The sequence below is a fragment of the Vicugna pacos genome, chromosome 20 (genome assembly GCF_048564905.1).
Source record: "Vicugna pacos chromosome 20, VicPac4, whole genome shotgun sequence".
NCBI lineage: Eukaryota > Metazoa > Chordata > Mammalia > Artiodactyla > Camelidae > Vicugna > Vicugna pacos.
The window spans coordinates 6,392,561-6,406,835 of NC_133006.1; the positions used below are offsets into that span (position 1 = coordinate 6,392,561).

The window sequence follows — 14,275 nt, forward strand, 5'->3', positions numbered from 1 at the left end:
CACAAGTGGGCTCTGGGATGCTTGCCAGGAATCATTTTGTTACACGTGAGGCCAAAGGCACCTCCTCTCGGGCCCTTTCATGCACACCCGTGGCCAAGTAGGCGGCCCTTGGCTCTCTTCTTGTCTGTCGTGGAAGGGTCTTAGGAAGGTGCATCCAACCGCTTCCCGGCACAGGTGCTCGCGGTGGTGCTGCAGAGATGACACCCCTCAGACGCTGGGCCGCTCAAGAAGCTTGGCCGAGATCCCTCATTTGACTGAGAGTCCCTTGATGATCAAAGTGTGAGCTTATTTTTACAAGCATACCTTAGAGAACATGGAAACCAGAACTTGGGCGACATGTTTCTTTTCCGCGAGATTGCATATTAGCGGATGTTACCGTCGCCACCTCTGTTCTGTAGAACAGCATGAAGGTGTCACCTAATGATGTAAAACAGAAACGGGAACTCGGGCTGGACCACCAGGGGCTACACACAGCACAGTAGGTCGATAACACCTTCCTCCTCCTGTTTTTTTTTTTTTTTTGGTAAAGTTGAATTTGTGTATTTTTAGCTCTTTTCCAAAAGAGTTTTGAGACCACCTTCAGAAAAACTTCAAAAATAGTGTGTTACATTGGGGATCGTTAATGATGTCATGGACCGATTTTCTTAACCACTTTGGGAATAATTCGTAGGACTGATTTGAGTGAACACTTTTAATAAAAATCCGGGTATGTGGCCTTCCCGGTGGTTCTCTTTGATAATTGATAGAAGGTGAAATTTTTACAGGAAAAGATAGCTTTTCTCTAGACTATCTTCCCCGAATGTAATTTCCCTCAGAGAAGCTTTTATTGGGGGCTGGGTAGCAAACAGTTTGGAGGTACACCCTCTTGTGAGGACAAGGAGGTGCTGATTAGGGACCCTCATGAATAGTGGGGTAAGAGAGGGCACCCTATTGCCACAAGGAGGCCGGCCTCAGAGGACCCGGCAGGCAGGCAGTGGGGGGCCCCAGGTTCCATGCAATGCGGAGGTTCCAGATTGATCCAGCTGCCTGGAAGGAATGGGGCCCCACTTGGGTGAGTCCACACTCACTCATTACTGTCAACATCAGTATATTTCTTGATTAGATGACATTATGCAAAATATTCACGTCACATATTTTTCCATAAATATACCTTACAGGTAATGCTCAGTGTGCAGCTGTGTGTGTGAAAGACTGATTACTCTTGTGGCCATTAACATTTAAAAATAAATATGAGTAGATTTATTTATGTGTTTATGGATGTGTATCATCTGTATCATATACGTACATAGAATAGATTCATACGTATGTAATGTAATACGTACATGCACATTTTAAACTGGTTTACGTGTAATCACAGTGCCTCATGGACTTACATCCGCCTGACTTAGCTTTATCTGTGGTTTTTTCTCTCAGCATTGTGTCTGCCTTCTCCTGAGCTGCTTTCCTTTTCCTTCCTTCCCCTCCCTGCCTATCCCTTCTTTCCATCCTTTTAAATAATTTTCGGTGCCTACCGTGAAAGTGCGGAAAGGAACCCCGGGAGTTGTGGCTTGGTGTCTTTTGGTTGGGACCCAGGGAGCTCATAATCCTTCTACGTAATGTGGCCCTTGGCTCCTACCCTGATCAAAACGTCCTGCTTTGGGGAGGAAGTGCTCAGTGGACTGGGATCCATGATTTCAGCTCCCCAGCATCTTCACGTGTGCCCTGGAAAGGACTTGGACACGACCAGACTGTTGTGTGATCTTTGTGTCGAGGGCGACTCTTCTGGGTGAAGAGCTGTCCATTACATGCCTGGGGACGGGGTGGGTGGGGTGTGTGTTTGGAGTTTCTTGCCAGCTGGGTGCCCCGGGGCGGGGTGTTGACCTGGGGACGGGCGCCCCGAAGATACTGAGATGCTGTCTGCTTCGTTACAGCAACTGCGAGAGCTGATCGCAGAACACAAGCCTCACATCGACAAGATGAACAAGACCGGGCCTCAGTTGCTGGAACTGAGCCCGAGGGAGGGCTTTTCCATCCGAGAGAAGTACGTGGCGGCTGACAGCCTCTACAGTCAGATCAAGGAGGACGTCAAGAAGCGGGCAGTGGCGCTGGATGAAGCCATGGCCCAATCCACACAGGTAATGCTCGACGCTGGGGGTGGGGTGCAGCGTGGGGCGCCGGGTCCTGCCTCTCCTGGGTCAGTGTCAGCTAAAACGGTCCCACTGCGGTGAGTCTGAGCACTGGTGTCTGTCCCAGGGGCGATGCTTGCCTGCGTCCAGTCCTTGTATCTCCCAGCCTCCTTCTATATAAATAAAACATAATTTCCAGTGACTGAAGAAACATACAGTTGTCATCATTGTCCAGATATCTAAGTAAGTGTCCATCTGGGGTGGAAGTCAGTGTTTGCCACTGGGACAGATAAAAGAAAGTGTCACTATCATTACTGATAAAGCACTCCCAAGACGGCAATGAGAAGAAATACTGTGAATGGCAGGCTGAGTCAGAAGGGAAAAAATAGAAAGTTGGACTTTTTTTTCCCTTGGTTGAAAATAAATTCTTTCAAGAAGTTGATTTGCAGTTATCTACACAGTTGTTGTTAAGGTTTGATTCTCATCATTGGAGTTGCTGGCATTAGAGTGGTCCACTGTCTGTAATCCTGAGTGGCGAGTCCTTCGGTGTGGAAGATGGCGTGGCCTCGATAAATGAACGAGGTTTTATAACTTTGCTCTGTTGTCTGCGGTACCTTTGCAAACAGGAGTTGAAAATTCCTTCATGAATCCGATTATGAGTTAAATACAAACTTCCATTGCAATATCAGGGTGGTTTTTGTTTTGTTTAATTTTTTTTTAACATATTTGTTAGTTCAGGAAACTCGTGACTTAAGAAATCCCTTTAATCTGATCAAAACTGCCCATGAGTTTCACATTTAATAACATTACTTTTTTTGGAGGCCAGAATAATCAGTGAATGTGAATAAACAGTCAGTTTTGATAGACTGAGACTGAGATTATTTAACCTAATTTTTATTTATTTTATTTATTTTGGTGAAGTGTGGTCAGTCACAACATGCCAATTTCTGGTGTGCAGCACAACGTGCCAGTCACGCATATGCATATGTATGTTCGTTTTCATACTCTTTTTCATTATAGGTCACTACAAGAGATTGAATAGAGTTTGCTGTGCTATGCAGTAGAGACTTGTTCTGTTTAATAGATCGTAGTTAGTATCTGCAAATCTCTGACGCTAATTTTTAAACTTAATTTGAATTGTGATCAGGTGAAGCAGTAAGTAGGATGCTGCTCTCAGGTGGCCCAGTTATGTATTAGCACATTCCATTTCTTAATGAATACACTCAGTTATCTGCAAGAAGCAGTCCAGCCTCCATGAGCCGTGTGACACAGACGAGTGTGTGTAAGTCGTGATTTTAAGAAACGTCTTCCCGTGCCAGCTGGATGTAGCTCTTCGGAGGGCTGTGTTAACAAAAGGACCAAGATTTATTTAGTTCTTGACTGTGGCACAAAATAGATGTTTTCCACTTAAATGCCACACTTGGCACCCCGGGTCCTTTGCCCCATGATCGATCGATTGCTCTGTGTCACCACCAGTTCCACGACAAGATCGACCAGACCCTGGAGAGTCTGGAGCGCATCGCGGAGCGCCTGAGGCAGCCCCCGTCCATCTCGGCGGAGGTGGAGAAGATCCGGGAGCAGATCAGTGAGAACAAGAACGTGTTGGTGGTGGACATGGAGAAGCTGCAGCCCCTGTACGAGACGCTCAGGCAGAGGGGAGAGGAGATGATCGCGCGGTCCCAGGGCACGGACAAGGACACATCTGCCAAAGGTAAGCCGGTCAGGATGGGCCAACCATCGGTCTCGACTCGTACGACCGTTCTCAGTGTTCACCATCAACACGCCCGGTTTTAGAAAGGGTTTCGCAGATCCAATGTGTCTTGGGTGGAGGGGCTGTCTGTGCACCAGCCCCTTGTTCTGTCTTCCTGTGTTGGTGACATCAGTTGGTTAAATACATCATGTCCCATAATACAAAAGCCATGTGTTCTCCGGGCCCTTCAAATCAGTTGGTTAAAGCGTAATGCTCCGAAGGCCAAACCTAGGGGTGTTTTTTCCTCATCACTGCCTACTGACCTAACTGGCGCTCTATTCCATAGCCACAGAAATGGCAACCAGGACCTTAAAGGTATGAGCTGGGGTCAAAGGGAGAGCCTGTGCAGAGGTCAGTGGAAATTCGTGGTGAGGGTGCGCTGGGAGCAAGCCCAAGATACGTACCCGACGTTGTCGTGTCCCGGGACTGAGCCAGCATCTCAAGTCTCGACTGGGAGGGCGCATACTTGCGTGGTTGTTTCTCCTCCTTAGCAGTAAGGCCTGCCTTGGTAAACTCAGGTGCCCCTGCTCTGAGCTCACGTGCCTCTCCGAGCACCATCTTTTGTCAGGAAACCTTGGTTCAGGGGGAGCAGGACACCCTGCGTTTGTCTGGAAAGGCCGTTGTGCCCAGCGATACCCAGTAGACTGGGCTCAACTCAGATTTGGTCCAGGTTTAGAAACCTGGTGAGTTGAACCACCGTTCCTGTGTAGACAAAAATGCTCTGCTTTGTTGCTTACGGGGTGTCTTTTGGATTCTGTTTTGCTCCATAGCTGTTCAGGACAAGCTTGACCAAATGGTTCTCATCTGGGAGAACATACACACACTGGTGGAAGAAAGAGAAGCCAAACTCTTGGATGTGATGGAATTAGCAGAGAAGTTCTGGTGTGATCACATGTCCCTGGTGGTTACCACCAAAGATACCCAGGATTTCATCCGGGACCTGGAAGACCCTGGAATCGATCCCTCAGTAGTGAAGCAGCAGCAGGAAGCAGCAGAGGTATGCAGAAAATCCCATTTAGGGGTAAAGAGTCGGTTGTGGTATCGTGAATCCCTGGGTTCCTTTGGTAAATATTTTGAATCTATTAAAAATTTGTATTTGATTCTGAAAGAGGAATGCATAGCAATGTGGGTGGAGACAGAGGACATCCACTGGGAGAATTTCACTGGGAGAATGTGCTCCATCCCCGGTGCTTCTGCCTCATGTCGGGGCCTCCTTATCTCTTTTCATGGCTTCAGTAATCCGAGTGGTCCCCCGTCTGCAGAGGCTCTTTCCCCGCCAGCCTCTAACCTTGGTGCCGGTCGGACCTCTAGATCTGCCCTTACTCTGCTGCTGATTTACACCCCTCCGGAGTGTGCACTGCCTCCTGCTGAAAGTCCACGCTACCTAGACAGGGTGCCAGCCTGTTACATCCCAGCCGAGCCGATGCCTGTGTTTCCAAAGCCATTGTTTTCCCTATTTCTTGCGTACTCAGCCGAGTTTGTCCCCATAACATTCTCATCACATGAAGGACTGTATACAGAGTAGGACTTGTGGTCGATCCACCATGCTCTGTCAGGGCCCCTTGAGTGGGACAGTCAGATCTCATTTTCTCTGCATCTCCAATCCCTGCTCGAGGGCGTGGTTCATACTTGGTAAATAAGTGCATCTCGAATAAATGTATTTAACAAAGAAGATGAAAGCAAAGGGAGAAGACTGCATTTCTGTCGTAGTTTTTTTGTTTTGTTTTTGGTAGTTTACCTGTGCCAGGTTAAAAGTGAAAATACAGAGGTAGGCTATCCTAAATCTACTAAGAAGATACAGTAATTTGCATGAAGTCTTTGAACTCATGTGATAATTACATCTGTTGTAAGAGTGAATTGCCAAACTCATTGGTTTGAGAAACAAACACAAAATGTCTCCGTGCTTTTCAGTATTTTTTAAGAAACTTACTCTGGTATTTGTTATGTGGAATTATTTCCTAAATATTGTCTTTATAGTAAACAGTTGACATTTGTTACTCAAAGGACAGTTTTTTCTTTAAAGTAGTTCTTCTCTTTTTCTTGGTGAAAAATTTAGTGCAGAAAGTTAAGGAACAGAAAGAAGAAAATAAAAATTGATTACAATCGCACCTCCTAGAAGTAACTACCATTAATATCTGTGGGCATCTTTTTAGTTTCACTGTGGTTTTGCTCAAAACTAAGGCTACCATTTCTTTCTTTTAACACCTTTGTTGTGATCTGGTTCCTGTACAGTAAACTACGCATTTCAGATGTACACTTTGATGAATTTTGATAGATGTCTACACCCGTGAAACCACCACCACAATCAAAATAGCTCACATTTCTATCACTCCCCAAGAGGTGCAATTTTCGAATTCTCAATTTATCCCTTCCCACCCCCTTTAACCCCTGGTAACCATGGATTTGTTCTCTATGTCTGTGAGTCTGTTTCTGTTTTGTAGATAAGTTCATTTGTGTCCTTTCTTTTTAGATTCCACATATGAGCGATCTCATATAGTATTTTTCTTCCTCTTTCTGGCTGACTTCACTTAGAATGACAATCTCCAGGTCCATCGATGTTGCTGCAAATGGCATTACTTTGTTCTTTTTTATGGCTGAGTAGTATTCCATTTGCGTGTGCGCACGCGCGCATGCCACATCTTCTTTATCCAGTCATCTCTTGATAGACATTTGGGGTGCTTCCCTGTCTTGGCCATTGTAAATAGTGCTGCTGTGAACACTAGGGTGCATGTGTCTCTTTGAATTACATTTTCTCTGGATATATGCCCAGGAGTGGGATTGCTGGACCATAGGATAAGTCTATTTTTAGTTTTTTAAGGAACCTCCATACTGTCCTCCACAGTGGCTGCACCAATTTGCATTCCCACCAACAAGTGTAGGAGGGTTTCCCTTTTTAAGGCTGCCATTTCTTATTCCAGGTCATAAGAGAGGAGATTGATGGACTGCAGGAAGAGCTGGACATGGTCGTTAACCTGGGTTCTGAACTCATCGCCGCGTGTGGGGAGCCCGACAAACCCATCGTCAAGAAGAGCATAGATGAGGTACAGCTCCCGTACTTTCTACTCTTGTCAGAATGGCTTTTTTTTTTTTTAAGCATTTTGTTCTCTAAAGCATATTTAATAGAAGTGGTTGAACACTTAACACAGCACACTGAAAGAGTTGTAATATTTATATCGTAGTTAAATTCAGCGTGGGATTCTCTAAATAAAGCTTGGAAAGACCGGGTGGACAGACTGGAGGAGGCGATGCAGGCTGCCGTTCAGTACCAGGATGGACTGCAGGTACGGGTCGCAGTGTCCGCCGGGAGTGGGGCAGGGGTCACGTTAAGTGATGCTCACAGAGTCGTGTGCTGGGGTCGCCCCAGAGCTGTAGGTGTGATGCTGTTGCCTCACCTGCTTCATTCCCTCTCTTGCCTTTTAGAAGCTGTTTCTGACCCTTGTGATGAGTACAGATTTATACACACACCTTGGAACATTTTCACACACACATTCTGTGAGATTTACTTTGAGAAGCAATATTCTAATTTTTTTTTTTCAAAGTGAAAGTCAATATACCCACCCGGTATTTTTCCTAAACGGCTTGACACCAGACAGTGGAGTGGAGCTGAGTCTGAGTTCTGCTCTGAAGTTGAGTGGATTAAGATGAAAGGTGTAAACACTGTCTAAAAATACCACCAAGCTGGGCTCAAGTCAGAAGTAAAGAAATTGGATTTGAAGCCAGCAGTCCCCATGAATTCAAATAGACATCTATTTTATTATGTCACGTTGTGTTGTGTAAAAAAGTGTACTCTTCTTCCCCATATATATAATTCCTTTTAATAGTTGTTTTCCACATCCCTTAAGGGTTCTCGGTCAGTTCATTAACCAGTCTTGAAGTTTCTTTTTTTCTTTTTATATTAAAAATTCTCCTGTCAGGCGAGGCCAACTCAGTGATATTTCTTCCCCACCTTCCTTAACGTTGTCCCATTTCCTAACCGGCTGGCAGGAGTTTAATCGTTGATCCAACCACCATATGGAAAAAGTCCTAAGTATTTCCATAACACCAAGAGAATATTATTTTTAAAGCTCAGATGAGAACATCTTTTCCTTTTTATGAGGCTACTTCATTTCTATATTTGTAAAAATAAATATCATGGGTCCGGCTTCATGCCCAGCTGCAAAGTGTTTTGAACTCTGGAAATACATTAAAAAAAAATTCACTACAGGTAACACCTTGTTATAACCTTGCCCTCCCTCCTGCTTTTAAGCAAAGTGATTATTTATTGGTTATGTTATCAATGGCCTGTAATCAGCCAGGTTCCAGCTATGTCTGTGGGGCCAGATGGTGATTTTCACATATGTTTGGCGAGTCACTGGGGCTGTGTCTGTCGCATGGTTGAAGATGGCACTGCCACCTCCTGCAGCCTCCGAAATCTCAGGGGCCACTAGCCCTCAGGAGGTCACAGCCGGACACTGTGGTTTGTCTCATCCCCACTACTAGAAAACAAGGTCTCCCGCAGGTCCTGCTGGTCGGTGGGTTAGCTACATCACCTGTGGGGACAAAGGACCGTGATCATTTGAAGGGCTGCAGCTGGATGTTGAAAGCTTGCAAACCCTCCAGAGTCTTCCAGGTTTGATTGTAAAGTCAAATACATTTTATTTTCCAAGTTGTTGCTTAAGTACTGAGGTTCATTACTGATAACTTGAAAATACCAGATATTTGCCAAGGTTTTTTTTTTTTTCTTTCCTATATGGGCCGGCAACTTCATTAAATTACAAAATAATTTTGTGTCTTCAACCTGGAAAAGAATGTGAGTGGAGTCTTTTTTAGAATGTTTATATCACTGAAAAAGAACTAGGAAAATAGGAGATTTTGTTGCAATTCAGACTTATGGTCCTAATCTTTCTATGTGCAGGATTTTAATGCTAATCTAAATAATGCGTAAAGGTTTATGTGAGACAAATGGTTTCCTCAAGTGCCAAACAATAAACTTCTTGATTATTTGAATAAACACATGGATTTGAGGCTTTTTCTTTCACTGTATTGACACAATCTGCCTTTCAGACAGACATAAGAGAGTGTAGAGAATTTTATTTCATGGCATGACTTGATTAAAGTTTTTCTCAAATGGACTGAAAAGTTCTCAATATTCTAAGATTCCATTTAAGATAGAATTTCTTTCGCAAATTTGGGTGCAAAATTGGAGGCTTCACGTGTCTCACGTTTGAGATAACTTTCCATATATTGCTGCCTTTATTTGTACAACAGGCTCGTGGGATAGCATCTTTATAGACTTAATGATTCTATTTTCCATCACACTTGAGATGGTGCAGTCCTTTCGGATGTGCTGTGATACTGACATGAACTACTGTGTGTTTCAGGCAATATTCGACTGGGTAGATATTGCAGGTGGTAAACTGGCTTCCATGTCTCCCATCGGGACGGACCTTGAAACTGTCAAGCAGCAGATCGAAGAGCTCAAGGTAGGGGGAGGCGCCGAGAACTTCATCAGAGACTTTGCGTTTTTAAGTTCTTGATTCACCGGCTGCTTTCCGCAAACTTAATTTACTCTCCATACTTGAAGTTTCGCATTTTGATTATGAAACTGGTTTCACGCAGTGCCTGCACGTAGTGAGCAGTGTGTAAGTGCTCATTGAATAAAGGGTGTAAAATGCTAGTAGATTTTCTTACTAAATTAGCGCCTGTTCGTTATGGAAAAATCAGAAAATGCAAAGAAGCAAAAAGGTGACTTTTTAAAAGCCACCCAAAATGTTGTGTACCCAGAGGCAACCACTCTTGAGATGTGATTTATAGCCTTTCAGATACCCTCAGGTTGCGGGTAGGGTGAGGCATGGTTGTGTGTGTGTGTGTGTGTGTGTGTGTGTGTTTTACTTAAGTAGATCATACTGTGAGGATTTTTATAACTTTATTATTCAGTAGTGTATTATGTTGTTGATGCGTATACAGCGATATTTGCATTTTCTTCCTTATGTTCAGAGTAATTCAGTTCGTTTAACAGGCTAAAAGAAGGGTCCCGTGGGTGGATGGGGTAATAGTGTTTCCCAGAGCGTTTGTTTTGTAAATGTTTGTTTGCCGTCTGCTTTCCTCTGTCATTTTTCTTTCTTTTGTGGTTCCTGATGTCCAGCTGTGAAAAAGGCTGGACTTTTTCCTTTGAGTTCCTCTGTGCTGATAATCGCTTATCAAAGTGGGATCAGCTACTTCCTCCCTGATTTTAAGTCTCAGAGACATCACACCCCTTTCAAGGAACTCTGCTAGATTTCTACTTAAAATTACTCTCTGGCTTTAAAATTGTAGCATTTTCATCTCTAAGTGTACTTGTAGAATATCTCGTTAGGAAAAGATGTTTCTTTTTGAGAACTTTACTGTTACAATTATTAGACTGTATTTTGTTGTTGTTGTTTTTTTTTTTAACTCTGGCTGCTTATGAAGTAAACACTTGATATCCCTTATGTATGGTTACAGGTGCGGGGGAGTTACAGGTTGGGGGGAGAGATTATGTAAGGGTTTGCAAATATCTCAGTGGTTTGCATATCGCAGACTGGTTGGGGTCCTTGCCCTGAAACCAGGTGTCTCAGATGGCATCCTCCTTCATCCGGAGCAGTTACCTAACCGTTCTCACCTCTGTGTCCTTAGATTGTTTGGGAGTAAGATTATTTTCTTTACAAGTTTGTTAAGAACAGCTTGAATACAGCAAGTGTTCACTATATCTTTATTATTAGTTTTGAATTATTTTAATTTGCTTGAATAAATTAAGGGACTGCTTAGCCATTAATTATTCACTATTTAATAATTTAGTATTCCAGAATAAAATGAATACTTTATGAAAGGACAGTTTCCCATTACAAGCAACCATTGGCTAACCTGTGTTTGTTGGCAAAGCCAAGATGATTAAATATATGTCAGTGAGCACCAGGAGAGAGAGTATTGTTATTCCGAGCCAGCAGTGGGTGAAGCAAGGGATAAATAGATATTAATAAACAACAGTATAGCTGCAGAAAACACATAAAGTTCAATGGGTGCAAGATGTGTGTGTGTTTTGAGCAGGAGATACTGAGTTTCTTTGAGATTTATTTTTTCTGAGTTTCATATATGTCAAGATATATTTTGTTTTCTTCTTTCCTATAATTTAAAAACTCACTGGCTGTATATAATTAGACATTAGAATAACTTAAGCCCTGAAATTTGTTATTTTTTATTGGAGTGTAGTTGATTTACAATGTTGTGTTAGTTTCTGGTGTACAGCTTAGGGAGTCAGTTTTATTTATATATATATGTATATATATGTATATTCTTTTTTATTATAGATTATTACAAGCTATTGAATGTAGCTCCCTATGCTACCCAGTAGGACCTTGTTGTTTATCTATTTTATATATAGCAGTGTTATATATAGTGCTAATCCCCAAAATGTATTAATTTTTTTATTGTAGAGAACAAAAGTGAGATATCAGAATTATAAAGAAAAACATCTTTCCATGTGAAAATGTTGCATAAAAATAAAAGATTTCTTTGATCATTTTTCATCTATAATGTTTTCATCACTAAACTCTGTTAGATTTTTATTCCCCTTCACCCCACCCCACTAAGAAGTGTGAATTAGAATCAAGACCTAGCCCCTAGAATTTTTGTTTGTTTACAAGTTCCTGACGTATGACAAGTTTTCCTTGTGTATCTCTTTTCTAAAAAATAGCAATTTAAGTCAGAGGCTTACCAACAACAGATAGAGATGGAGAGGCTGAACCATCAGGCCGAGCTTCTGCTGAAGAAAGTAACGGAGGAGAGTGACAAGCACACTGTTCAGGACCCACTGATGGAGCTGAAGTTGATATGGGACAGTCTGGGCGAGAGGATCATCAACAGACAGGTAACTGCCAAGGCCTTTGTGAGGGCATCATCATGCTTCAGCTTCATTGATGAATGTCAAATAACTATTAAAAAGTAAGACTGGGTGATCCTGTAGATCAACTTCCGAAGCCCCTAGATTCTCTTATTTCATTAGACCTTTTCCTGTTTTTCCTGCCATTTTTTTTTTAACCCGAAAGCATTTAAGACTTAAAATGTAGAAGGATATGATGATTGAGCTTCCTTGGATTTGCTTACAGGCTGATGCAGCGTGACGCCATTGACTTTTTGCTCTTGTTTTATAAACGTGTGTCATCCATGATCTCGAACGTGGCGATTGATTCCCTTCCTGTCGCTCTTCCTGCAGCACAAGCTGGAGGGCGCTCTGCTAGCACTGGGGCAATTCCAGCACGCTCTGGACGAGCTGCTGGCCTGGCTGACGCACACCGAGGGCCTGCTCAGCGAACAGAAGCCCGTCGGGGGAGACCCCAAGGCCATCGAGATTGAGCTCGCCAAGCATCATGTACGTAGCTGTTACTGCAAACTCCCTGCATTCACAGCATCACCGGGTGTGTTTGGTCCGTCTCCCTTTTGTGTGCGTTTATGATTTTAACACTAGTTCACTTTGGACATTGGCAACTAACTGAAGGTTGAGCTATCTAAAACACGCCTCCTTAAAAAGGTTATAATCAGTGTTTATCTTTTTGGTCAAGGCAAGAATGGCAAATTTCTGGCTCAGTTTCTATGAGGATTGCATGCCCAACGCTGGAGGTTTAAATCCCTGGTTCTACCTGTCCTTGGATTGAGGTGGCGTAGTTTTAAAAGCTGTGGGGTGACCAGGTCACAGTTCCACTGCAGGATGTGTGTTTCCTCGGGTCACCCTCCCCTCCATCACTGCCTGCTTTTTGGCTTCTCTTACATATTTCTGTCTGTCTGTACATCTCTTATTGTGTTGGAGTTTATCCTGTTTCCTCCTTTCTTTTACTTTTCATTGGCTTTTTGTATCTTAGTCCTTTCCTTTCTGAATTAGTTTCAAAAAATACTAGGTTTAGAAGAATTTTCACATGTCCTGTGCTTGACTTAAGGCTTATAAGTTGAAAATTTTTATCTTGAGACACATGCAAAACAGTTATATATTGTTGCCATCTTCGGGGCACTTGGTTGACAATTCTTGGTGGAAAACTCCCCCTCTGTGAAGTCACCAGGCTTGAGGAATAAAGGTTATGCCCAGTAGAGTTTATCCTGACATTCAACAGTCTTTCATAGAATTTTCAACATTCACATTATAGGGGAATCTTATTTAAAGTTAAGTCCCTAATTCTAATCTTAAATAAATTTTCCTCGATTATCAAATAGAAAAATTTGATTATTTTACTGTTTACTGTTTCTTTGTTTTAAAACAAAGGGTTTTTTGCACTTTAAGAGCATGACCTACAGTTTTTGACTATTCTTTAGTTCTCTTTCTTTCGTACTTTTCCGACAGTAATTGGTCCCTAATTTAAATTCTTCTTCCTTTTTTTTTAACCTCATTCTGTCTAGTCCTTGCCCAACCTTGTCTGCTTAACTATTAGGGCTTGTTTCGGATCACTAACATTTATCTTTCTTCAATGTCTGTATCACACCTTTGCTCAGAGCAGTAATGACCAGTCAGACTGACTCTGCACATGAACAGAACCTTCATTCTCACACTGTTGAGTTTACGGCATTTACATTTTCATCGACTTAGCTGTCCTTAGTTGTCCTTAAAGTCACATACATCGGGGACAGGAGCTGTGCAGGATACGGTAGAGGTGGGAAATGAGCAGGTGGTCCGGGTATCTTGGTGGGGTTGAGTTAGGGGCCTTTAGTTTCTGTGTGTCTGTCTTTGAGCAGTTAGGAATGCCCCCTCCCCTCCTTCCATTTCCAAAGTCAACATTAAAGGCCCCAGAGCTGCCGGCACAGCTGCGGAGGAAGGGATGGGCCTTCTCACCCCTGTCCTGCCTTCTTCTCTGGCTCCCAGGCCGTGGCTTGTGCAGCGGGGCTCCGACCATTTAGAGGCATGAATGTTGCAGAATGACCCTTTCATGTTTTGACCACGAGGATTTTAACTCTTACCTTTTGAAAGCGGTTCCTACCGTTAACATATCAAAGTGCATGCTTTTTAGAAGGATGGCTCCTTACTCAGGTTGATGTTAGAGCCTTTGAAAAACTGCCTCACCAGGTGCCCCGGAACGTGAGTGAGTGTAGCCGAGAACCAGCGATCGCAGCTGGTCCGGACTCCTGGCTGAAGTCCTCCTGGTCTGGGTGTCCCCGACGTGGGATGTCATCCTTCACAGGGCGGCAGGCGATGCTTCTCTTCTTTCCCGTTGCCAGCCCAAGTCTGGGAGTGCAGAGCAGGGTCAGCATTGACTTCTATTCACGTCAGAGGAGGGTTTCTTCTGGTGTGCAAAAGCATAACACAGTCTTCTTGAAAGGAAGCGATTACTAAGCTCTGTTTGTTCTTTGAAGTGTCGTTCTTCTTGGTACAGGAAACTGATTTCAGCCTTGAGGTTGCTCTCCGCACTTTCCACTCCAGCCCCGTGCTGCTGCATTTAAGTGT

General features: G+C 43.4%; 1 protein-coding gene across 20 annotated transcripts in view; it reads left to right on the plus strand.

The window, feature by feature from the left end:
- Nucleotides 1-14,275, plus strand: part of DST (dystonin) — a 435,317-nt gene that overhangs the window by 381,889 nt on the left and 39,153 nt on the right. For all 20 annotated transcript variants that reach the window (XM_072944761.1, XM_072944766.1, XM_072944764.1 and 17 more), the window contains 8 exons: nucleotides 1,911-2,114; nucleotides 3,582-3,816; nucleotides 4,626-4,852; nucleotides 6,774-6,896; nucleotides 7,035-7,136; nucleotides 9,216-9,317; nucleotides 11,546-11,719; nucleotides 12,065-12,220. In XM_072944761.1, the coding sequence (XP_072800862.1) occupies nucleotides 1,911-2,114; nucleotides 3,582-3,816; nucleotides 4,626-4,852; nucleotides 6,774-6,896; nucleotides 7,035-7,136; nucleotides 9,216-9,317; nucleotides 11,546-11,719; nucleotides 12,065-12,220 (1,323 nt within the window). The remainder of the gene's footprint in view (nucleotides 1-1,910; nucleotides 2,115-3,581; nucleotides 3,817-4,625; nucleotides 4,853-6,773; nucleotides 6,897-7,034; nucleotides 7,137-9,215; nucleotides 9,318-11,545; nucleotides 11,720-12,064; nucleotides 12,221-14,275) is intronic.